This window comes from Schistocerca nitens, chromosome 12, assembly GCF_023898315.1.
Source record: "Schistocerca nitens isolate TAMUIC-IGC-003100 chromosome 12, iqSchNite1.1, whole genome shotgun sequence".
In the NCBI taxonomy this organism is placed as follows: domain Eukaryota; kingdom Metazoa; phylum Arthropoda; class Insecta; order Orthoptera; family Acrididae; genus Schistocerca; species Schistocerca nitens.
In genome coordinates, this window is record NC_064625.1 from 133,527,854 (window position 1) to 133,553,673 (window position 25,820).

General features: G+C 45.1%; 1 protein-coding gene across 1 annotated transcript; it reads right to left on the reverse strand.

Annotated features, from left to right (window-relative positions):
- Positions 1 to 1,033: 1,033 nt before the first annotated feature.
- On the reverse strand, positions 1,034 to 1,542 carry LOC126214960 (myb/SANT-like DNA-binding domain-containing protein 3). Its single transcript, XM_049941595.1, has 2 exons — positions 1,371 to 1,542; positions 1,034 to 1,212 (listed from the first exon to the last, which is right to left on the reverse strand). The coding sequence occupies exons 1-2, from the start codon at positions 1,540 to 1,542 to the stop codon at positions 1,034 to 1,036; spliced, it is 351 nt and encodes a 116-aa protein (XP_049797552.1).
- Positions 1,543 to 25,820: the final 24,278 nt, after the last annotated feature.

The window sequence follows — 25,820 nt, forward strand, 5'->3', positions numbered from 1 at the left end:
GGCCGCGGTGGCCGAGTGGTTCTAGGCGTTCAGTCCGGAACCGCGCGACTGCTACAGTCACAGGTTCGAATCCTGCCTCAGGCATTGGTGTGTGTGATGTCCTTAGGTTAGTTAGGTTTAAGTAGTTGTAAGTTCTAGGGGACTGATGACCACAGATTTAAGTCCCATAGTGCTCAGAGCCATTTGAACCATTTTTTTTAACTAGCGCCTGTACAACTGCACGGTCAAATTCTGGACCAACGTGTTGGAGCCACTGTTTGGCAGCGTGCACAAGGGAGTCATCATCTTCAAACCTTGTTCCACGAAGAAAGTCTTTTAGTTTCCCAAAGAGATGATAGTCACATGGAGTCAGGTCAGGACTGTAAGGCGGGTGTTTCAGTGTTGTCCATCCGTGTTTTGTGGTCGCTTCCATGGTTTTTTGACCGACATGTGGCCGTGAATTGTCGTGCAACAGCAAAACATCCTGCTTTTGCCGATGTGGTCGAACTCGACTCAGGCGAGCTAGAAGTTTCTTCAGTGTCGTCACATATGCGTCTGTCAGTAGTCATCAATTCGTTAACTCTCTGCACTTTGTCTGGAGTGAGTGCAGTACGAGGCCTGCCGCTGCGAGGACAATCCTCAATATTGCCGTGCCCGCTTTCATCACGTAACCTGCTTGCCCACCGACTAACTGTACTGCGATCGACAGCAGCATCTCCGTACACCTTTTTCAAGCTCTTGTGGATGTTTCCCACTGTCTGGCTTTCACAGGACAGGAGTTCTATGACAGCACGTTGCTTCTGACGAACGTCAAGTGTAGCAGCCATCTTGAAGACATGCTGTGAGGGCGCCACTCACGGGAACAGTTTGAACTAAGTTTGAAAACAAGCGGGAAGGATGTATCTACACACTGTAAAACGTTCACACATGCAGAATGAGAACTGTATTTTTACAAAAATAGTGCGCATTTCTTTTGGAGTGACCCTCGTACATTTAGATCCATTACTACACTGTACTGTGCATCCGAATCAAAGTTATTTTCCAGTGTCTTCAATCATGAACCAACTATTTCCAGTAGTTTTGCCTCGTGTGGACTCTTTTTAGATACTGGTACTGCCTTCCCTCCTCCTGTTTTATAGACTTGAACCTTCTCTTCAGCCATATCCTTCCGCAACCTCCTCTTCAAATTCTCATAACATGTTTTAAGCCATTCAGGCCTTTTTTTTGTTACACCTGAAATGGATATATTTTGTACTAGCTGATATCATTTTTGTTGTGTGTATCTTGAATTGTTATTCAATATTAATATAAGCACCATGAAAAATATTATTTTCATTTACATTAGTAACGGATATTTATTTATTTATTATTCAAATAAAATTTAATCCTACCTGGAGTTGAATTAAATTGTGTTGCTATATTTTCCCATACACCCAGTTTTTCTCTAACTGTGCAGCCATCCGTTGTTTTACACTCTAATATACTTGAATTGGAGGCAACCAACTCCAAAAGTATGTCAACTTCGAATTTGGAGAAATTCGGCGTCCTTTTCTTGTTCTCCATAGTGCAGTAACAATGCTTACATTACGCCAAGTTTTCCGTGATTTCCCTAAATCGTTTCAAGCAAATTTCGGGATGGTTCCTTTGAAAGGGCACGGCCGATTTCCTATTCCGTCCTTCCCTAACCCGAGATGGCGCTCCGTCTCTAATGACCTCGTTGTCGACGGGACGTTAAAAAACACTAACCATTACGCCAACAATATGAAAAGTGTCTGTAAGTACCACAGACCGAGACGGTTACAACACCCTTGCCACAGGTAGACAGTGAATATCATTATCTTTGCACATATATGGGCGCTTTCCTTTGTAACACGCGGAGTTAACCGAAGTCAAACTCCCGATTAGCTAACCGTGTTTTGGTAATCGGTGCAGCACAGAGTCAACATAATCGCGATTAAGTTTTAACTGTGATCACGCTACCCTCGGTTACCTTGCTTTTTAATCGTCGTTGGTGCAGTTAGTCCTACGTGTCTGTCGCAGCTCCTACATCGTTTACTGCTGCTGCAATGGCAGGTTATCAAGATTTAAGTGAGTTTCAACGTGGTGTTACAGTCGGCGCACGAGCGATGGGAGACAGCATCTGTGAGGTAGCGATGAAGTGGGATTTTCCCGTACGACCATTTCATGAGTGTACCGTAAATACACTCATGGAAATTGAAATAAGAACACCGTGAATTCATTGTCCCAGGAAGGGGAAACTTTATTGACACATTCCTGGGGTCAGATACATCACATGATCACACTGACAGAACCACAGGCACATAGACACAGGCAACAGAGCATGCACAATGTCGGCACTAGTACAGTATATATCCACCTTTCGCAGCAATGCAGGCTGCTATTCTCCCATGGAGACGATCGTAGAGATGCTGGATGTAGTCCTGTGGAACGGCTTGCCATGCCATTTCCACCTGGCGCCTCAGTTGGACCAGCGTTCGTGCTGGACGTGCAGACCGCGTGAGACGACGCTTCATCCAGTCCCAAACATGCTCAATGGGGGACAGATCCGGAGATCTTGCTGGCCAGGGTAGTTGACTTACACCTTCTAGAGCACGTTGGGTGGCACGGGATACATGCGGACGTGCATTGTCCTGTTGGAACAGCAAGTTCCCTTGCCGGTCTAGGAATGGTAGAACGATGGGTTCGATGACGGTTTGGATGTACCGTGCACTATTCAGTGTCCCCTCGACGATCACCAGTGGTGTACGGCCAGTGTAGGAGATCGCTCCCCACACCATGATGCCGGGTGTTGGCCCTGTGTGCCTCGGTCGTACGCAGTCCTGATTGTGGCGCTCACCTGCACGGCGCCAAACACGCATACGACCATCATTGGCACCAAGGCAGAAGCGACTCTCATCGCTGAAGACGACACGTCTCCATTCGTCCCTCCATTCACGCCTGTCGCGACACCACTGGAGGCGGGCTGCACGATGTTGGGGCGTGAGCGGAAGACGGCCTAACGGTGTGCGGGACCGTAGCCCAGCTTCATGGAGACGGTTGCGAATCGTCCTCGCCGACACCCCAGGAGCAACAGTGTCCCTAATTTGCTGGGAAGTGGCGGTGCGGTCCCCTACGGCACTGCGTAGGATCCTACGGTCTTGGCGTGCATCCGTGCGTCGCTGCGGTCCGGTCCCAGGTCGACGGGCACGTGCACCTTCCGCCGACCACTGGCGACAACATCGATGTACTGTGGAGACGTCACGCCCCACGTGTTGAGCAATTCGGCGGTACGTCCACCCGGCCTCCCGCATGCCCACTATACGCCTTCGCTTAAAGTCCGTCAACTGCACATACGGTTCACGTCCACGCTGTCGCGGCATGCTACCAGTGTTAAAGACTGCGATGGAGCTCCGTATGCCACGGCAAACTGGCTGACACTGACGGCGGCGGTGCAAAAATGCTGCGCAGCTAGCGCCATTCGACGGCCAACACCGCGGTTCCTGGTGTGTCCGCTGTGCCGTGCGTGTGATCATTGCTTGTACAGCCCTCTCGCAGTGTCCGGAGCAAGTATGGTGGGTCTGACACACCGGTGTCAATGTGTTCTTTTTTTCATTTCCAGGAGTGTATAACGAATCAGTAAAACAGTAATTCTCCGACATTGCTGCCGCCGGAAAAAGATCCTGCAAGGACGTGACCAATTTATTTATGGACAGCCCTGCAGGATTCATGGTGTCAGTTCCCTCCAGCACTACTCCAGACACTAGTCGAGTCCATGCTATGTAGTGTTGCGGGACTACTGCGTGCTCGCGGGGGCCCTACAAGATATAAGGCACGTGTACCAGTTTCTTTGGCCCTTCAGTGTAACTTGGGAGCCATTTTTGCATGATGTTCAAACTATTTGATGAGCGCACGGACGAGGCTGTGTTAACGCCGCACTACCCGCCTTTCCGGCCAGTGTCATTCGAACAGTGAAAGAAACATCGCCGCCGGCCGTTGTGACCGAGCGGTTCAGTGCGCTTAAAACTGGCACCGTGCTACCACTACGGTCGTAGGTTCTAATCCTGCCTCGGGCATGGATGTATGTGATGTCCTTAGGTTAGTTAGGTTTAAGTAGTTCTAAGTTCTAGGGGACTGATGACCTCTGATGTTATCTCCCATAGTGCTTAGAGCGATTTGAACCAAACATCACCGAGTGTAACTGTGGCGTCTGCGGATGCAACAATGGCAAGACTGAGATATTCCGTTCCACAACGAGTATTTACAAGTTGTCCCGAGAAGGACGTTTGGGAGGGGTCTAGTATAAACACTAGGTTCTCTAGGCCTTCGTTGTGTAACATAGATCCAGTCTCTTGAAATTTCTTCACTAATCGGGACATCGTTGAATCATTGGGAACATGCACACGGGGAAATTTTCGTACTAATCCAAGCCGACAATCCACATATAATTCTGTTTCTGCATAGGTCAACACAAGAAACTCTCGTTGATCCTTTGTGTACACTATACCGAATGGAAACTCAAAAGGAAACCAGACAGAAAACACCCAAACACTCATTTGCACAGTACAGAACATGCGCATTGCGTTTCTGTCCAAGGGCCGGTCCCCGCGACATATGGACAAGGAAAGCCCTGGAGTTGACAGTTGCAATAATGACGTCTAGCAACAATATTTGAAGCGATTAAACTTGACAAAGAAGCTCGAAAGAAAACACGAGTGCTCTCAGTCGCACAGTGTAGGGAGCACTTGTGGTGTGTTGGTGTCAGAGAACCAAGCATAGTGACAATCGGCAGACACAGCGGCAACAGCCACCAAACATGCTGTGGGACCCTCCTTCGTGAGACATCCTGTACTTACGATTCCTGTGTGCGTAGAGTCCTCTCATATTGTCCAGAGACTGTCAGAAGAATTTGCAGCTGCTCGAATTCTGAGTCGTAATGCAATTCACAAATTGGTGAATTAATTTAGTGAAACGTAATGCACTTCACAAATTGGTGAATAAATTTAGTGAAATAGGAAATGGCCACGGCAACAGTTGTAAAGGATGACGTACAGTGTTCGCAGAATCTCATTTCTATGACACTGTGTACCACATGGAAAAATCTCCTAAGATCTGTCTTAGATGCTGTGCTGGCGTAAGCTGTCGCCAGCACACCGGTTAGCAAAGATGTTGTGCGAAGATCGATACTAGGTGCTGGACGAAGCACGTCAATCATGAGAGAGGCCAGAGACACCCTGACAGGCAACATGCTGCCAACGTCCTCTCAACAGCATGTATTTAGGTCGCCACCATCAGCTGGAGAGCCGCACTGACTCAAACTTCCAGTGTGGCGTCTGTCATTCACTCGCGGAGCATGTATAGTGCATCACACGCTCCGACAGTACATAGCGACCAGATTAGTGACTTTTTTTTTTGGTCATCAATCTACTGACTGGTTTGATGCGGCCCGCCACGAATTCCTTTCCTGTGCTAACCTCTTCATCTCAGAGTAGCACTTGCAACCTACGTCCTCAATTATTTGCTTGACATATTCCAATCTCTGTCTTCATCTACAGTTTTTGCCCTCTACAGCTCCCTCTAGTACCATGGAAGTCATTCCCTCATGTCTTAGCAGATGTCCTATCATCCTGTCCCTTCTCCTTATCAGTGTTTTCCACATATTCCTTTCCTCTCCGATTCTGCGTAGAACCTCCTCATTCCTTACCTTATCAGTCTACCTAATTTTCAACATTCGTCTATAGCACCACACTCAAATGCTTCGATTCTCTTCTGTTCCGGTTTTCCCACAGTCCATGTTTCACTACCATACAATGCTGCACTCCAGACGTACATCCCCAGACATTTCTTCCTCAAATTAAGGCCGGTATTTGATATTAGTAGACTTCTCTTGGCCAGAAATGCCTTTTTTGCCATAGCGAGTCTGCTTTTGATGTCCTCCTTGCTCCGTCCGTCATTGGTTATTTTACTGCCTAGGTAGCAGAATTCCTTAACTTCTTTGACTTCGTGACCATCAATCCTGATGTTAAGTTTCTCGCTGTTCTCGTTTATACTACTTCTCATTACCTTCGTCTTTCTGCGATTTACTCTCACACCATACTGTGTACTCATTAGACTGTTCATTCCGTTCAGCAGATCATTTAATTCTTCTTAGTGACTACAGTGGGACTAAAGTTTGTAACAGCAAAGATTACTGATATTGTCTGCAAGAGAACTACTTCTGAGGAGCTTGTACCGCAACACACCTACTCTATTCAAGTTAAGTTTCCAGCTCTTGTAAATAAGGAACCGTATTAATAAACATGTGCATTTGTGTAGTAGAAAGAGAATTCCGGCCACTCATAACAACATCCTCTCCTTTGCTTCCTATGGTTCAAGACTCTACAGATGCCTTTCACAGAAAAAACCAATTCCTTGCACCTCTGTACAAAGAGCTGCTACATCTTGCGACCATTTTTTAATGCAATGTGAGAAAGAGACGAAGCTCGGCGTTTTTTCAACAGGATTCGTCGAGGACTCATACGGCCATTGTTACTTTGCATGCAGTTTGCAGGTGGCTTGCGGAGTGTGGATGTATATGTAGATATTCCATAACACAGTCATCAACAACAATATCTAGTCCGCCTGAAGGTCCGCGATTTAACTCCATGTGATTTCTACTTGTGAAAATCACTACAGGACAAGGTGTACAAAACAAATCCGCACACACTATAGGAACTCAAGGATTAAATCTGCGAGTCAATTAATTCAGTTTCTCAAACTGAATTGCACCGCCCGATGAAAATGTTTTATTTATTTACTTATTTACATGTCTAGTTCCTCAGGACCAAACTGAGGAGCAAATCTCCAAGGTCATGGAACGTGTCAGTACATGAAATTACGAGATAAAAGTAATAACAGATAAAATAAAATGTTTATAAACCCAAAAAAGTCAGGCCATAAGTTAAAATAAACGCAATCAACACTATTACATAAGTATCAGCTTAATTTTTGAAGGAAACCCTCAACAGATTAGAAGCAGTGACCTATGAGGAAAGTTTTCAATTTCGATCTGAAACCTTACGGATTACTGCTAATACACTCCTGGAAATTGAAATAAGAACACCGTGAATTCATTGTCCCAGGAAGGGGAAACTTTATTGACACATTCCTGGGGTCAGATACATCACATGATCACACTGACAGAACCACAGGCACATAGACACAGGCAACAGAGCATGCACAATGTCGGCACTAGTACAGTGTATATCCACCTTTCGCAGCAATGCAGGCTGCTATTCTCCCATGGAGACGATCGTAGAGATGCTGGATGTAGTCCTGTGGAACGGCTTGCCATGCCATTTCCACCTGGCGCCTCAGTTGGACCAGCGTTCGTGCTGGACGTGCAGACCGCGTGAGACGACGCTTCATCCAGTCCCAAACATGCTCAATGGGGGACAGATCCGGAGATCTTGCTGGCCAGGGCAGTTGACTTACACCTTCTAGAGCACGTTGGGTGGCACGGGATACATGCGGACGTGCATTGTCCTGTTGGAACAGCAAGTTCCCTTGCCGGTCTAGGAATGGTAGAACGATGGGTTCGATGACGGTTTGGATGTATCGTGCACTATTCAGTGTCCCCTCGACGATCACCAGTGGTGTACGGCCAGTGTAGGAGATCGCTCCCCACACCATGATGCCGGGTGTTGGCCCTGTGTGCCTCGGTCGTATGCAGTCCTGATTGTGGCGCTCACCTGCACGGCACCAAACACGCATACGACCATCATTGGCACCAAGGCAGAAGCGACTCTCATCGCTGAAGACGACACGTCTCCATTCGTCCCTCCATTCACGCCTGTCGCGACACCACTGGAGGCGGGCTGCACGATGTTGGGGCGTGAGCGGAAGACGGCCTAACGGTGTGCGGGACCGTAGCCCAGCTTCATGGAGACGGTTGCGAATGGTCCTCGCCGATACCCCAGGAGCAACAGTGTCCCTAATTTGCTGGGAAGTGGCGGTGCGGTCCGCTACGGCACTGCGTATGATCCTACGGTCTTGGCGTGCATCCGTGCGTCGCTGCGGTCCGGTCCCAGGTCGACGGGCACGTGCACCTTCCGCCGACCACTGGCGACAACATCGATGTACTGTGGAGACCTCACGCCCCACGTGTTGAGCAATTCGGCGGTACGTCCACCCGGCCTCCCGCATGCCCACTATACACCCTCGCTCAAAGTCCGTCAACTGCACATACGGTTCACGTCCACGCTGTCGCGGCATGCTACCAGTGTTAAAGACTGCGATGGAGCTCCGTATGCCACGGCAAACTGGCTGACACTGACGGCGGCGGTGCACAAATGCTGCGCAGCTAGCGCTATTCGACGGCCAACACCGCGGTTCCTGGTGTGTCCGCTGTGCCGTGCGTGTGATCATTGCTTGTACAGCCCTCTCGCAGTGTCCGGAGCAAGTATGGTGGGTCTGACACACCGGTGTCAATGTGTTCTTTTTTCCATTTCCAGGAGTGTATTTTTGAATTCTTGTTGTAGCTTATTGAAAATGGATGCAGCGGTATACTACACACCTATCTGCACAAGAGTTAAGGAAGTGGGATGCAAATCCAGGTTGGATGTCTGCCAAGTATTAACTCAGCGAAAGCTGCTAATTCTTGGGAATAAGCTGATACTCTTAACGTGAAACGAAAGTAAAGAATATATATCATGAGAGGCCAGTGTCAAAATACCCAGACAAGTGAACAGGGGTCGACAAGACGTTCACGAACTTACACCACCTATTGCCTGAACTGCCCGTTTCTGAGCCATACATATCGTTGTAGAATGGGAAGAGTTGCCCCAAAATATAATACCATACGACATAAGCGAATGAAAATATGCACAGTAGACTAATTTTCGTGTCGAACGATCACTCACTTCAGATTCCGTTCGAATAGTAAAAATGGCTGCATTAAGTTTTTGAACAAGATCCTGAATGTGGGCTTTCCACGACAGTTTACTATTTATCTGAACACCTGGAAATTTAACTGTTCATTTTCATTAATTATATGTTCATTCTGTAAAATTTAAACTTCGCCTTTTGTTGAATTGTGTGTAAAAACTGAGTCTTACTGTGATTTAGCATTAGTGTATTTTCTATAAGCTATGAACTTATGTCATGAACTGCAATATCTGAAACCGAACCAATGTTGCACACAACATCCTTTACTACCAACCTAGCGTCATCAGCAAACAGAAATTTTTTAGAATAACTCGTAATACTAGAGGGCATATCATTTATACACATAAGGAACAAGAGTGGCCCCAACACTGATCCCTAGGGCACCCCCATTTGACCGTACCCCACTCAGATCCCTCATCACAGGTATTCTCAGCACTGTGAATAACGACCTTTGCTGTCTGTTGTTAGAGTAAGAGGTGAACGAGTTGTGAGCTACTACCCGCATTCTGTAATTTCTTGATCGTATGTCAGAAATGCGTGGATAACAGTGGCAGGCTGTTCCAGCATCTCCTTGCATAACACTGGTGAGTAACAAATTTATTGGTGTCATATTTTAAATTTAGTGCAGGGGTAGTAGTACCACTGGCTGCCCGCTGTTCACTGCGCGTGCTTGTGGTCATCCATTTAGTGGAAGAACCTGTACTCTGACATTGCAGTTTCTGATTTTCATCCACTTGAATCGAATTTAAGGACTATGCTTGTGTCTTCTGTGCGGGACGTACCAACACTGCTTCGCGCCCACACGTGTTCCTGTCCAAGTGTCAAGCCTAATAATTCTGAACAAATTGTACATGTGAACATTTCCAAACCACTTATCCATTCAGCCAGAAGCAGTACCACACATTTCGAGATAAGCCACGTAGATTTGCCTCTCAGTTCACAGAAACTCCCGCACGAGGAGAACAGATGTTTATCTCGCTATGTGATAACTGAAGTGAGTCTCAGTGATGTCCACCGCACGTTATCAGCTATTATTAGCGTCGGCAGGAGAGAGAGGGTTTGAATGTCACAGTTCATATCTAGAGACCGTCCTCTTAATTACGTGTCGCATTATTTCAAGTTTAGCAGCCTGTTAATGTAGGCATATAGCTTGTGGAAAGGAAAGTAGAAGCCTTTAGTTAAATAAAAAACAAGAGCCTTTAGTAACAATCGTGCTTTTATTTCAATACGTGATGCATTTCCCTCCCAGGGGGGTCGCCTTCAGGTGCTTTGACAGTCTAGTTCAATTTTTTTTTTCAGATTTAGATTAAAGCTGGTGCTGGTAATATTATAGTGGTGCATTACAAAGCGGCACATTGTGAATATAAGTATACAGAATTACGAAAAATTGAAAAATAACTTACTGTTTCCAGTAGTGGATACATAGTTTTGAAGTACAGTATGAATAAATATGTATACATACACATACACGGCGATTCACGAAGGTATGCATTTATTTTAATATGTTATTCGACAAGTAAAAGTAAAAAAAAGTGTATATACACATAGGTCCGCAAATGTTTGGTTACAGAGTTACTGCTAGTAAAAGATTTTACCAGAAATTTAGCAACTTCGCTAAAATGAAGCCATCGCAAAACTGTACGAGGTTAAAGTAAAGCAAGATTTCCATTTATTTTGTTGTTATTGGTCTGGTGATCTAATAAAACCTGTCACATACGTGTATCTGCAGTAGCTTTCCAGAACATCCAGAGATGCAAAGGTTATTATACAAGTAAATTTGTTTACTTTCCCTTAAGAGTGGCGACCGTTAGTCACTCGTGTCAGTCGTTTCCTAACCGTATAGTGAAATAACATAACAACAACAGTGTAATTATGTGAAACCACATAGCAACTGTTCTAGTTTCATATAATTAAGTCTTTTCTTCTCTGGATGTTCTGGAAAACTACTGCAGATACACGTCCGGGAGATGTTTTATTAGATTCACCAGATCAATAACAACAAAATAAATGGAAATCGTGCTTTACTTTAACCTCATACAGTTTGGCGATGGCTTCATATTAGCGAAGTTCCTAAATTTCAGGCAAAATCTTTTATTAGCCTTAACTCCGTAACTAACATTTCCCAACCTATACTTAATATTAACTTTCTTCTTTAGTTTGACTTGTAGAATAACATACTAAAATATTAGCATATCTTCGTGAATCACCCTGTATATGCTTTGCTTTACCTTATACTGCATATTTGTAAATACAAGTCAAAGACGCTGATTTCTGTAAATAAACACGTGTTATTACTTCAAAAAAGATAGACAGCTGCTACATTATTAATTGTACATACATTTATAAATCAAATGTTTGTATGTCAGATGTGGCTGTACCTTACCAAATGATTACACCAATAAATATTTGTTTCATTACGAAAAAATAGGCTCGTAAAATGACCGAAAAGCTGTGGCCGCTAGGTTTCATTGGTTAACATTTCGAAGTTTTGTAAAACTAAACTACGAGGGTCGTTCAATAAGTAACGCCCCAATTTTTTTTTAAAAGCGGTTAATATACATAGACAAACGTCCTTGTTGGTGCTTCACCTTTGATGTTTGTTCTGAGCGCCGGTGAAGTTTCGAACCGTTCTGGCAGATGACAGAGCCGTAGTACAGCGTCAAAATGGCGTCTACATACGACTCGTGTTACAAGCAGCGTGCTGTTATCGAATTCTTGTGTGCAGAAAAAGAAATCTTGGTGAACATCCATAAACGTTTATGTACAGTGTATGGCGATGTTGCAGTTGAAGAGGTAAAGAAAGTTACAGCCTGAGGAAACGCTACACCATCAGCCACGCTCGGGACGTCCTATCATAGCCACTGCTCCAGACGTGCCGAATCGTGCAGGTGGCATTATTCGTGCCGACCGACGCATCACAACTCGACAATTGGCTCTACAGTTGTCGGTCAGCATTGGAAGTGAGCCTGCAATGATCGAGACTCTCGGATAGTCAAAGAGGTGCTCACGACGGGGTCCACGAATGCTCAGGTACCACAAGATTCAAAGGAAGGCCATTTCATCTGAATTGTTGGATTGGTTTGAGACCGCCAGAGAGGCTTTTGTCACGGGTCGTTATGGGGGACGAATGCTGGGTGCACCACTTTGCGCTGGAAACAAAAAGACAGTCCATGGAGTGGCATCATCCTCGTCCACCACAAAGGAAGAAATTCTAGACAACCCCCTCTTCCAGAAAAGTCATGGTGACAGTCTTCCGGGATTGTGATGGTGTCTTTTTCGTGGATGTGATGCCAAGAGGATCAACCATCAATTCAGAGGTATACATGAAGACTCTTCAGTTTATTTAAAGATACGTTTCCGACATGTTCGATCTTACAAGAATCCAGCTGAAATCCTGCTCCAACACGATAATGCACGCCCCCAAGTCTGAGAACCCGGGAACACATCGCCAAATTGGGTTGGACATGATTGCCTCATTCACCCAATGGTCCAGACCTGGCACTCTCAGACTTCCATCTCTTTGTGCCGCTTAAAGATTATCTACGGGGAACACACTTTGAAGATGACGAGAGTGTCAGTCAAGCAGTGAAAACATGGCTACGCCTACAGGATAAGAGCTTTTATCAGCAGGGAATACACGCTCTTCCACAACGTTGGCGTACGGCCATAGAACGTGATGGAGACTACGTAGAAAAGTAGGACACGAACAAGACTTTTGATGTATATTGCAACCAAATTCTGACTCTTAGCAATATATATGTTCTGAGAAAAGATGTGGGGCATTACTTATTGAACGACCCTCGCATTTGTATTGCTCCTCAGAACAGTTTTGTAGGCCTAAGAGGGTCTCTCTCTACAGCACAAGAGGTCACTGGTGCAAGTTTCGTCGACGCAGTTGCTCATTACCGCCAACATTTTCCAACTTTAAACTTCTGTCCCTAAATAATGGCGGACACTTCCTTCGTATCTGGGATTCCTCAAAAGAATATTCTTTAATTTAGCGAAGCAGACTGTTCCTCTGAACCAGGTATTAACCTTAGATACATCAGCACCTCGGGTAACTCTTCAACAGCGGTTTTCACTGCCACTTGTCATTACCTGTCATGAAGGAAAATAATGGCTGAATCTGCCGTTATTCTTCTTTCGAGTGACGCTCGTAATGTCATTTGCGAAATCGTTGTCTTGAAATAAACATACTTTTTATCATGGCCTATCCAAAACTAAAGACAAACGAACACTACAAGGATTGCAGAAACTAAAAACTAGCAGGCGATCAATTAAGACCTCAACTTCAATTCAATCGTACACTGAGGTGACAGCAGTCATGGAATACATCCTGATATCGTGCCCTACCCCCTTTTATTCGGCGTAGTACAGCAACTCGACCCTACACGGACTCAACAAAATCGTTGGATGTCCCCTGTCCAAATACTGACCCACGCTCCCTCCACTGCCATCAATAATTGCGAAAGCATGTTGTACAGGAACTGACCACTCGACTATGCTCCATAGACGTTCGATGGGATTCATGTCGTGTAATCTGGGTAGCCAAATCAGTCATTGGAAATGTCCAGGACGCTCTGCAAACCTGTCGTGAACAGTTGGGGCCTGATGCCATGGCTCATTGTCATCCATAAAAATTTCATCATTATCTGGTAACATGAAGTCCATGAATGGCTGAAAATGGCCTCCAAGTAGGCGAACATAACAGTTTCCAGTCAATGTCAATGACCAGTTGGACCATAGAGCTCAGTCCATTCCATGTAAACACAGCCCACTGACCTCTTGATTATGTCCCATAGACGTTCGGTGAGATTCATGTTGTATAATCTGGGTAGCCAAATCAGTCACTGGAAATGTCCAGGACGCTCTACAAACCAGTCGTGAACAGTTGGGGCCTGATGCCATGGCTCATTGTCATCCATAAAAATTTCATCATTATCTGGTAACATGAAGTCCATGAATGGCTGAAAATGGTCTCCAAGTAGGCGAACATAACAGTTTCCAGTCAATGTCAATGACCGGTTGGACCATAGAGCTCAGTCCATTCCATGTAAACACAGCCCACTGACCTCTTGATTATGTCCCATAGACGTTCGGTGGGATTCATGTTGTATAATCTGGGTAGCCAAATCAGTCACTGGAAATGTCCAGGACGCTCTACAAACCAGTCGTGAACAGTTGGGGCCTGATGCCATGGCTCATTGTCATCCATAAAAATTTCATCATTATCTGGTAACATGAAGTCCATGAATGGCTGAAAATGGTCTCCAAGTAGGCGAACATAACAGTTTCCAGTCAATGACCGGTTGGACCATAGAGCTCAGTCCATTCCATGTAAACAGAGCCCACACCATTATGGACCAACCACCAGCTTGCACAGTGCGTTGTTGACAACTTGGGTCTATGGCTTCGTGAGGTCTGCGCCACACTAGAACCATACTGTCGTGTCTTACCAACTGAAGTCTGGACTTACCTGACAGGGCACGATTTTCCAGTCGTCTAAGGTTCAAACGATATGGTCATGAGCCTAGAAAAGGCGCTGCAGGCGATGTCGTGCTGTTAGCAAAGGCACTCGCATCGGTAGTCTGCTGCCATAGACCATTAACGCTATATTTCGCTGCACTGGACAGGTTTTTGCGGTTATTTCACGCACTGTTGCTTGTCTGTTAGCACCGACATCACCACGCAAACGCTGCTGCTCTCGGTCGTTATGTGAAGGCCGCCGGCTACTGCCTTGTCCGTGTTGAGGGATAATGCCCGAAATCTGGTATTCGTGGCCCTTGTCAGTCTGCATCTCGCAATACTGAATTCCCATAATCACGTCAGAAACCTATTCACCTGAATCACCTGAGTACAAACTGCAGCTCCTGTTTAAACCTTGTTGTTGTTGTTGTGGTCTACAAAAAAATGGTTCAAATGGCTCTGAGCACTATGGGACTTAACATCTATGGTCATCAGTCCCCTAGAACTTAGAACTACTTAAACCTAACTAACCTAAGGACATCACACAACACCCAGCCATCACGAGGCAGAGAAAATCCCTAACCCCGCCGGGAATCGAACCCGGGAACCCGGGCGTGGGAAGCGAGAACGCTACCGCACGACCACGAGATGCGGGCTTGTGGTCTACAGTCCAGAGACTGGTTTGATGCAGCTCTCCATGCTACCCTATCCTGTGCAAGCATCTTCATCTCCCAGTACCTACTGCAACCTACATCCTTCTGAATCTGTTTAGTTTCCAAATCTCTTGGTCTCCCACTACGATTTTTACCCTCCACGCTGCCCTCCAACACCAAATTGGTGATCTCTTGATGCTTCAGAACATGTCCTACCAACCGGTCCCTTCTTCTAGTCAACTTGTGTCACAAATTTCTCTTCTCCCTAGTTCTATTCAATACGTCCTCATTAGTTATGTGATCTACCCATCTAATCTTCAGCATTCTTCTGTAGCACCACATTTCGAAAGCTTCTATTCTCTTCTTGTCCAAACTATTTATCGTCCATGTTTCACTTCCATACATGGCTACACTCCATACAAATACTTTCAGAAACGACCTCCCGACACTTAAATCTATACTCGATGTTAATTTCTCTTCTTCAGAAACGCTTTCCTCGCCATTGCCAGTCTACATTTTATATCCTCTCTACTTCGACCATCATCAGTTATTTTGCTCCCCAAATAGTGAAACTCCTTTACTACTTTAAGTGTCTCATTTCCTAATCTAATTCCCGCAGCATCATCCGATTTAATTCGACTACATTCCATTATCCTCGTTTTGCTTTTGTTGATGTTCATCTTATATCCTCCTTTCAAGACATTGTCCATTCCGTTCAACTGCTCTTCCAGGTCCTTTGCTGTCTCTGACAGAATTACAATGTCATCGGCGAACATCAAAAATTTTTAATTCTTCTCCATGGATTTTAATACCTACTCCGAGTTTTTCTTTTGTTTCCTTTACTGCTTGCTCAACATCGGGGATAGGCTACAACCCTGTCTCACTCCCTTCCCAACCACTGCATCCCTTTCATACCCCTTCACTCCTATTACTGCCATCTGGTTTCAGTAGAAATTGTAAATACCCTTTCGCTGCCTGCCAGCTCTGCCACCTTCAGAATTTCAAAGAGAGTATTCCAGTCATCATTGTCAAAAGGTTTCTCTACGTCTACAAATGCTAGAAACGTAGGTTTGCCTTTCCTTAATCTTTCTTCTAAGATAAGTCGTAGGGTCGGTATTGCCTCACGTGTTTATACCTTGTGAAGCGATATTACCGCCATCTGCATGTGTGCATACCAAATCCCATGACTTGCGTCACCTCACACATATTAGTAAAATACTTTTAAATTTCTGTTTGAAAATTCGAGGAAACAAGACTAGCAAGAAGACTGGTCAATAAAATGAGTGATGATAATAACCTGCGTTTACTTTTGACTGTCTCGGAAAAAAAAAATTACTGGGCCGCCAGTTGTGAAATTTGAGTCTTTCCCACCGCACTCCTGGAGAAGATCAACTTTTACTATTTATGAAACTTCCTAGTAAATTAAAAGTGTGCCGGACCAAGACTCGAACTCGGGACCTAACCCACGAAAGGCAAAGGTCCCGAGTTCGACTCTCGGTCCGGCCAGGAAGTTTCATATCAGCGCGTACTGCAGAGTGAAAATTTCATTCTGGTTTTGCGATTTATGTTTAGCGAAATCAACATTACACTTAGGCTAGACGCGCACTGGCTATCTTTCAATTGACGCGACTGGGCAACCGCATTCGCGGAAGTATGTTGTGCATCCAGCGAAAGGGAAATCGCAACTGCTCTTGGTACCGCTATCGATTTCATGAAAACAGTTTGGTGACGCTTTTTCTGCGACGAAGAACAAGATATCAGCGCAAATATCGTTGCTGGGTGCACCCAGATATATGTCAGAGTGGTGAAACGCCAGTTTTACAAACTACATGAAGAGTTGCCAAATCGGAGGAAATCTATATCACCTGAGTGACCATTGAGATATAAGCAGACATCAAATCATTCAACAGTTTGTATTGCTCTTTCAGAGTGAAATGTGTTCGTAATTATTTTTTAAATTATTATCAGTTCTGGCTAAAGACGCACGGATACATGCCGCTTAGTACCTCTGACAATGACACAACTCAGACTGAGAAGAAAAAAGTGGAACAGACATACTCCGCCTACAAATCATAAACATATCATTTCTCGACCATTTAACTGCGAGTTTTAATCAAGTATCTGACTGCAAGTTTTAAAATATTCTTTAACAACTGTTAAAAACTGTCCAGAAATGCTCCTGTACGCAACAGACAACTTACCTCGTTTTGCCGCTGCAATGGCGTGATCAGCAACATGCTAAAATACTTCAAAAGCAATACTGCAATCCACGTAGAGTGCACTGCATCGTCGTAATAATTACAACTACAGCCATATTAATACATACAGGGTGATTCACAGAGATATGAAAACACTTTAATACGTTATTCTACAAGTGAAACGAAAGAAAAATGTTCATATACTCGTAAACATTGGTCCAAAAATGTTTAGTTGCGCAAGTACGGCTAATAAAAGATTTTGCCTGAATTTAGCAAGTTCGCCGATATGCAGCCATCGCAAAACTGTACGAGTTTAAAGTAAAGCACGATTTTCATTTATTGTCTTGTTATTGGTCTGGTGAATCTAATAAAACATGTGTCTGACGTGTATCTTCAGTAGTTTTCCAGAACATCCAGGGAAGCAATGATTATAATACAAGTGAATTTGTTTACTTTCCATTGAGAATGTATAAACGTTAATGTCATTGTTGGCAACCGTTAATGAGTTGTTTCAGTCGTTTCTTAACCTTGAAACGAGTTAGTTTTCTGTATTGTACAATGAAAGAACATAATAACGATAGTGTATTTAAGTATTTTCCCCGACAAATGGGTTGGTAGTGGTGCTACACGTCTGTGGCCACCCAGATCGCCGATTTAAAACCACTGGATTTTTTTTGTATGGGGATGAATGAAAGACATAGCTTATGAGGACAAAATCAATACATGTGAGACATTACTTGCTCGCATTATGAATGCAATAGACAAAATTAAGAATAACCTGGTCAAGCTGAAACGAGCAACAAAATCTATTCAACACTCGTGCAGCTAAATGCATTTAACTCGGTGGAGTCATTTTTGAACATTTATTGTGCATGTATTATGAAACTGCATGTACATTGTACAACTTCCTTAACATTCAGTTTTGTTTTTTCCAGTTTAACATGAATTCACGTGTGCTATGGTATTAATAAAAGCAGATTACCTGACACATTCATACAGTTTCAGTTAACGATATTCTGTTGCAAACTTAGTGCAATTAAAACAAATTGGGACAAGTAGTTAATAAATTAAAAATTTTACGAAATTAATTCTTTGCTTCCCTGGATGTTCTGGAAAACTACAGCAGATACACGTCTGGGATATGTTTTATTAGATTCACCAGATCTGTAACAAAAAAAGAAATGGAAATCGAGCTTTACTTTAACCTCGTACAGTTTTGTGATGGCTTCGTATTAGAGAAATTCCGAATTTCAGGCAAAATCTTTTATTAGCCATTTACTTGTAGAACAGCTTATTAAAATATTTTCACGTCTTCGTGAATCACCCTTTGTTTAGAGATTGAATGTTCAGGATGGTTTGTCAATTACCCTTAAAAGGTATAAAAAAAAGTAAAGAAACCAATAAATCTACTATATTTCCAATACATATTATGTAAACACTGACACACTGTTTTTTATTATTCTACAATGTCTGTACTCAATAAACACGCTTCTGACCATAATAAAGATACTAATAATACTCTCAATGTATGCATACATAAATCTGACAAAATCCCTCCACTGTGCAAGCATCCAACGACTATGTGCGGCAAGAAGGCAAATTGCACAAAAACCCTCAATTATCGCTTGGCTCCCCGCACGCTGCGTCCAATCACTTCCGACTCCCCTCAACAACTGTTCCCTACGACTCGCGATAACAATTTCTCAGACTCAGAGTTTTGGTTTACACACCACAACACAATCATTGGTCAACTTTGCAAAGGAGTATTAACGCCCAACTTTCAACATCATTGACCAGACACATCAAGAAAATCACTACTACAAGTCGAAATTGGCGAACTTGTTTCCCGTAAAAACTGCAAAACCATGTTATACATAGGAGATTGTGTTCTTGTCGCAGCTGTCAGCAGAGGGGTGGAGGAAGACTTTTTGTGGAAGTTCGGGTTTCATTTAGGGCACTTGACGAGAACGGCTGAATGAATGAATTTGTTGGTGAATAAGTTACTTTAGTGGTGTTGTTATGACGCATGTTCGGATGCTGTGGAAAAATATCGTGGAAGCTATTCCTCGCCACGTTCAGTATTTCTGCTTTCACGTAATGTTTTTGTTCTTCGGTTGACTTTCGTTAGCATGGAGACAATAATTAAAGAAAAATTTTTGTCCTCGTTAATTACTTCGATCTGTTTCTCTTGTAACATATGTAAGAGATATTCTTCGTATCAAGTAAAGATCGTTTCTCTTATACAGGGTGTTACAAAAAGGTACGGCCAATCTTTCAGGAAACATTCCTCGCGCACAAATAAAGAAAAGATGTTACGTGGACATGTGTCCGGAAACGCTTAATTTCCATGTTAGAGCTCATTTTAGTTTCTTCCACCTACGCTCAATGGAGCACGTTATCATGATTTCATACGGGACACTCTACCTGTGCTGCTAGAACTTGTGCCTTTACAAGTACGACACAACATGTGGTTCATGCACGATGGAGCTCCTGCACATTTCAGTCGAAGTGTTCGTACGCTTCTCAACAACAGATTCGGTGACCGATGGATTGGTAGAGGCGGACCAATTCCGTGGCCTCCACGCTCTCCTGACCTCAACCCTCTTGACTTTCATTTATGGGGGCATTTGAAAGCTCTTGTCTACGCAACCCCGGTTCCAAATGTAGAGACTCTTCGTGCTCATATTGTGGACGGCTGTGATACAATACGCCATTCTCCAGGGCTGCATCAGCGCATCAGGGATTCCATGCGACGGAGGCTGGATGTATGTATCCTCGCTAACGGAGGTCATTTTGAACATTTCCTGTAACAAAGTGTTTGAAGTCACGCTGGTACGTTCTGTTGCTGTGTGTTTGCATTCCATGATTAATATGATTTGAAGAGAAGTAATAAAATGAGCTGTAACATGGAAAGTAAGCGTTTCCGGACACATGTGCACATAACATATTTTCTTTCTTTGTGTGTGAGGAATGTTTCCTGAAAGTTTGGCCGTACCTTTTTGCAACACCCTGTAGTAGGACGTCTTACGTTTTCGCTCTGTGCTGCATCATTGTTTGATGTTTTGTGAAAATCTTTATTTTGAATTTCTTTACTTCTCATATATATATACTTTATTGTGAGTCTGTAGCCTAATAGAACGCCCGGTTAGCCGAGCGGTCTAACGCAAGGCTTTCCGGGCGGGAAGGAGCACCTGGTCCCCGGCACGAATCCGCCCGGCGGACTTGTGTCAGGGTCCGGTGAACCAGCCAGTCTTTGGATGGTTTTTAGGCGGTTTTCCATCTGCCTCGGCGAATGCGGGCTGGTTCCCCTTATTATGCCTCAGCTACACATACGCGTACACCACCATTACTCTACCACGCAAACATAGGGGTTACACTGGTGTGAGACGTTCCCTGGGGGGTCCACCTGGGGCCGCACCGCGCAATAACCCTGGGTTCGGTGTGGGGCGGCGGAGGGGTGAAGTGGACTGCGGTAGCCGTCGTGGGGTTGTGGACCACTGCGGCTGCGGCGGGGACGGAGCCTCTCCGTCGTTTCTAGGTCCCCGGTTCACATACAACATGTAGCCTAATAATCCTTTGAAAAAATATTAATCCTGTTACTGAATATTATTTCTTCCACACACCTTGCAACCGGAAACAGCTTTCCGTCATTACACTTCGAATATCTGCTAGGGGCCACTTCAATCGGACAAATTTTGAAGCGCACATTCGAGCAGTTGTGGAAACGCTACAGCCTCTTCATATGGCAGGAAAAAACTCAAGACGACGACCCAACTGATTTTTCAGACTGCATTGGTGCTGTTAGATTATAAAAATAAGAGCTGATACGTGTGGTATTCCAGACGGTGACTACACAAGGAACAGTATCTTGGGAATATGACATAATTTAAACTGCTCTAAAGTCGATTTCTACAGGAATGAATAAAATTAGTGAACTATAAAATATCTTTGACGTTCATTTCTGCCGGCCGCGGTGGTCTCGCGGTTCTGGCGCTGCAGTCCGGAACCGCGGGACTGCTACGGTCGCAGGTTCGAATCCTGCCTCGGGCATGGGTGTGTGTGATGTCCTTAGGTTAGTTAGGTTTAAGTAGTTCTAAGTTCTAGGGGACTTATGACCTAAGATGTTGAGTCCCATAGTGCTCAGAGCCATTTGAACCACGTTCATTTCTGGTCCAGACAATTCAGACCAGTTCGGAATACTTCACCCCATAGTTTCTCTCTCAAATTGCGATCACTGTATTCTCTTACACTGAAGGGCCAAAGAAACTGGTATTGACACGCGTGTTCAAATACAGAGATATGTGTGGTGTCACCGCCAGACACCACACTTGCTAGGTGGTAGCCTTTAAATCGGCCGCGGTCCGTTAGTATACGTCGGACCCGCGTGTCGCCACTATCAGTGATTGCACACCGAGCGCCGCCACACGGCAGGTCTAGAGAGACTTCCTAGCACTCGCCCCAGTTGTACAGCCGACTTTGCTAGCGATGGTTCACTGACAAATTACGTTCTGATTTGCCGAGACGATAGTTAGCATAGACTTCAGCTACGTCATTTGCTACGACCTAGCAATGCGGCATTATCATTTGCTATTTATCTTGTGATGCATGTACCGTCAGACCGATGTTCACCAATTATGGATTAAAGTTAAGTATTCCAGAAGCTACGTACTTTTTTTACTAGACTCAACTCCTTTAACTGTTCCAGACCTCACGCCAGCCTGCGTGATCCTAAACGCGTGCCTTTCGGCTACCTCATAGTGGCTTGGCTGTCTCGCCAAGTCACAACAATATGTAAACTGGCAGAATACGGCGTTGCAGTCGGCAAGTCCTATATATGACGACAAGTGTTGTTAGATCGGTTACTGCAGCTACAATGGCAGGTTATCAAGATTTAAGAGAGTTTGAACGTGATGCCGAAGTCGGCGCACGGGCGATGGGACACAGCATCTCCGAGATAGCAATGAAGTGAGGATTCACCATTTCACGAATGTACCGTGAGTATCACGAATCCACCAAAACATCAAATCTCCAACATCGCTGCGGCCGGAAAAAGATCCTGCAAGAACAGGACCAATGACGGCTCAAGAGAATCATTCAACGTGATAGAAATGCAACCCTTCTGCAAATTGCTGAAGATTTGATTGCTGGACCATCAACAAGTGTCAGCGTGCGAACTACTCAACGAAACATCGTCGATATGGGCTTTCGGATGCGAAGGCCCACTCGTGTACCCTTGATGGCTGCACGACACAAACCTATATGCCTCGCTTGGGCCCGTCAACACCGACATTAGACTGTTGATGACTGGAAACATGCTGCCTGGTCGTACGAGTCTCGCTCCAAATTGCATCGACCGGATGGACGTGTACGGGTATGGAGACAACCTCACGAATCCATGGATCCTGCTTGTCAGCAGAGGACTGTTGAAGCTGCTGGAGGGTCTGTAATGGTGTGGGACGTGTGCAGTTGGAGTTATATGGGACCCCTGATATGTCTAGATACGACTCTGACAGGTGACACGTACGTAAGCATCGTGTCTGATCACCTGCATCCATTGATGTTCAAATGGTTGAAATGGCTCTGAGCACTATGGGACTTAACTTCTCAGGTCATCAGTCCCCTAGAAGTTAGAACTACTTAAACCTAACTAACCTAAGGACGTCACACACATCCATGCCCGAGGCAGGATTCGGACCTGCGGCCGTAGCGGTCAAGCGGTTCCATACTGTAGCGCCTAGAACCGCTCGGCCACCGCCGACCGGCTCCATTGATGTCCATTGTGCATTCCGAAGGACGTGGGCAATTCCAGCAGGACAATACGAAACCTCACACGTGCAGAAATGCTACAGGATGGCTCCAGAAACACTCCTCCGAGTTTAAACACTTCCGCCGGCCTCCTAACTCCCCAGCAAGATCTTATCTGGGATGCCCTATAACGTGCTGCTTAGAAGATATCTCCACCCCTTCATACTTTTACGGATTTAGGAACAGTCCCGCGGGATTCATGGTGTCAGTTCCCTGCAGCACTAGTTCGAACATTAGTCGAGTTCTTACACCGTCGTGTTGCGGCACTTCCGTGTGCTCGCAGGGACCCTATACGATATTAGGCAGGTGTACCAGATTCCTTGGCTCTTTAGCGTATATCATTGTATGAGACATAGTTCAAGAGATGGGCGTCATAAACACTGAGATAGTGAAGAAATGTCGCATCATGAATGAAATTTTAATACATACATTCTTTACTATTAAGAGTCAAGGAAGTCTCTTACGTCTGGGAGCGCTTTCGACAGCTTTCAACCGTTTTGAGCCGCGAAAAAGTTTCGGTAGATATTATTACTTCCGCGAGTAGAAAGTTGGCCACAGCATGTGGTTCGCATTTGGCGGGATTTCTTACCGACCCGTTTCACGAAACTGGACACTACAACGTGAGTTTGCGTACTACGATGCTCGCCGGCCGAAGTGGCCGTGCGGTTAAAGGCGCTGCAGTCTGGAACCGCGAGACCGCTACGGTCGCAGGTTCGAATCCTGCCTCGGGCATGGATGTTTGTGATGTCTTTAGGTTAGTTAGGTTTAAGTAGTTATAAGTTCTAGGGGACTAATGACCTCAGCAGTTGAGTCCCATAGTGCTCAGAGCCATTTGAACCATTTGAACTACGGTGCTCCTACGATGGTCGCTTTGGTCAGGGGATCCCTTTGTACCAGTTAGTGTTGCCAACCCTCAAGAAACAAAATCCACAGTCCTATATGGTTCAAATGGTTCAAATGGCTCTGAGCACTATGGGACTCAACTGCTGAGGTTATTAGTCCCCTAGAACTTAGAACTAGTTAAACCTAACTAACCTAAGGACATCACAAACATCCATGCCCGAGGCAGGATTCGAACCTGCGACCGTAGCGGTCTTGCGGTTCCAGACTGCAGCGCCTTTAACCGCACGGCCACTTCGGCCGGCAGTCCTATATGGTCATAGTACACTTACTTTCTCAACATACCTCGTAATAAGTCTTTACTAATATAATGAGTGCGTGGTGCTTCCGCTTTAGAGATAGTCGATAATGGTTCAAAATGGTTCAAATGGCTCTGAGCACTATGGGACTCAACATCTTAGGTCATAAGTCCCCTAGAACTTAGAACTACTTAAACCTAACTAACCTAAGGACATCACACACACCCATGCCCGAGGCAGGATTCGAACCTGCGACCGTAGCAGTCCCGCGGTTCCGGACTGCAGCGCCAGAACCGCTAGACCACCGCGGCCGGCAGTCGATAATGGTCTAAGACCGAAATTTTTCTACTGTGTAACTAAGAAAGGTTGCAGATGGCAGAATCAAGCTGTAATGGTGGTCGCACTGCGCGTGTTGATACTTGTTTCGCAGCAAAAAGGCCCATTTTCTAGCTCGAGATTCGTGACGTGGCTTTTCGATCCTACACGGCCGACTGAATATTATCTCTATCCTCTTAGGCGCTAGTCGCGTAGGCCAGTTGTGCTCCTGCGTGGCGTTGAGTAAGGCTTTCCTGAAGCTGTCGATTTCACATTCGCAAGGCAGTCGCAGGATCCTCGGCGATTAGAGCAGTGATACCAATGAACGATAAAATACGGTGTCGATACACCGCAGTTCTGCAGCTGTCGAATCCTGGCGCGTTTCGGTAGCTGTTTCTCCTTTCTACACGAGGCATAAAGCAATCTTCTCACAAACAATAAATTATAATTAATTGAAACCCTCAGCAGCCGACAGTGTTGTTGACATACCTTGATGGGGACAGCTGAAAATGTGTGCCCCGACCGGGACTCGAACCCGAGACCTCCTCCTTACATGGCAGACGCTCTATCCATACATTTTTTTTTTTTTTTGTGGGTCTCCTTCCTCCCCTTCAACCCATCCTTACGCTCGCCAGAAGTTGCCTTCTCGGCCTGGCTTCATCGCCATTGAAAGAAATTTTTCTTCTTCACGATGAAATAAATTACTTCTTCTGTAAAGAAAAGAAACTTGTTTTCCTTTAAATCATTCCCCTGCGTAATGTTCTTCTTCATGACGAAATAAAAAGACTTCTTCTGTAACGAAAAGAATAGTATTTTTCTTGTAAACATTCCCCTGCTCGTCCTCCAACAAGGTGGCACTGACTCAGCTGACACGCGATCCTCAAAACTCGTCTTCTCGAAATTAATAAGTCTTCATATTACATACCCCAAGCATTAAAGCTAGGTCTCGGTCGTTAAGTGATCCTTTCTTTTTCGCCCAGGTTTCCTTCTCGTAGTTGTGAGGACAGACGTCGCTGAAGTCCGCAGACCGTCCTGTGGTGTGCTGGAGTGTGATGTTAGCAATGTTCCTTCGGATAAAGTGACATTCACAACGTGAGTCACAAACTGAAAACTTTCTCTCGCTGAGCCACCGAGGACACAGATAAATAGGGCGACTGCAGGTACTTATCCCTTGCACGCTTCCCGTGAGGTCCACATTCCCAACTATCCACAGCCTACATACGTAATGTTCCTGGTAGATACTTTGCCCATCCATTTGTTACTCGCGCCCAATCCTGACCAGAGAGGTCACCACCGTATCTCTCCCCATCTGAAGTCATCTGGAGTGTTATGGGCAAGATCTT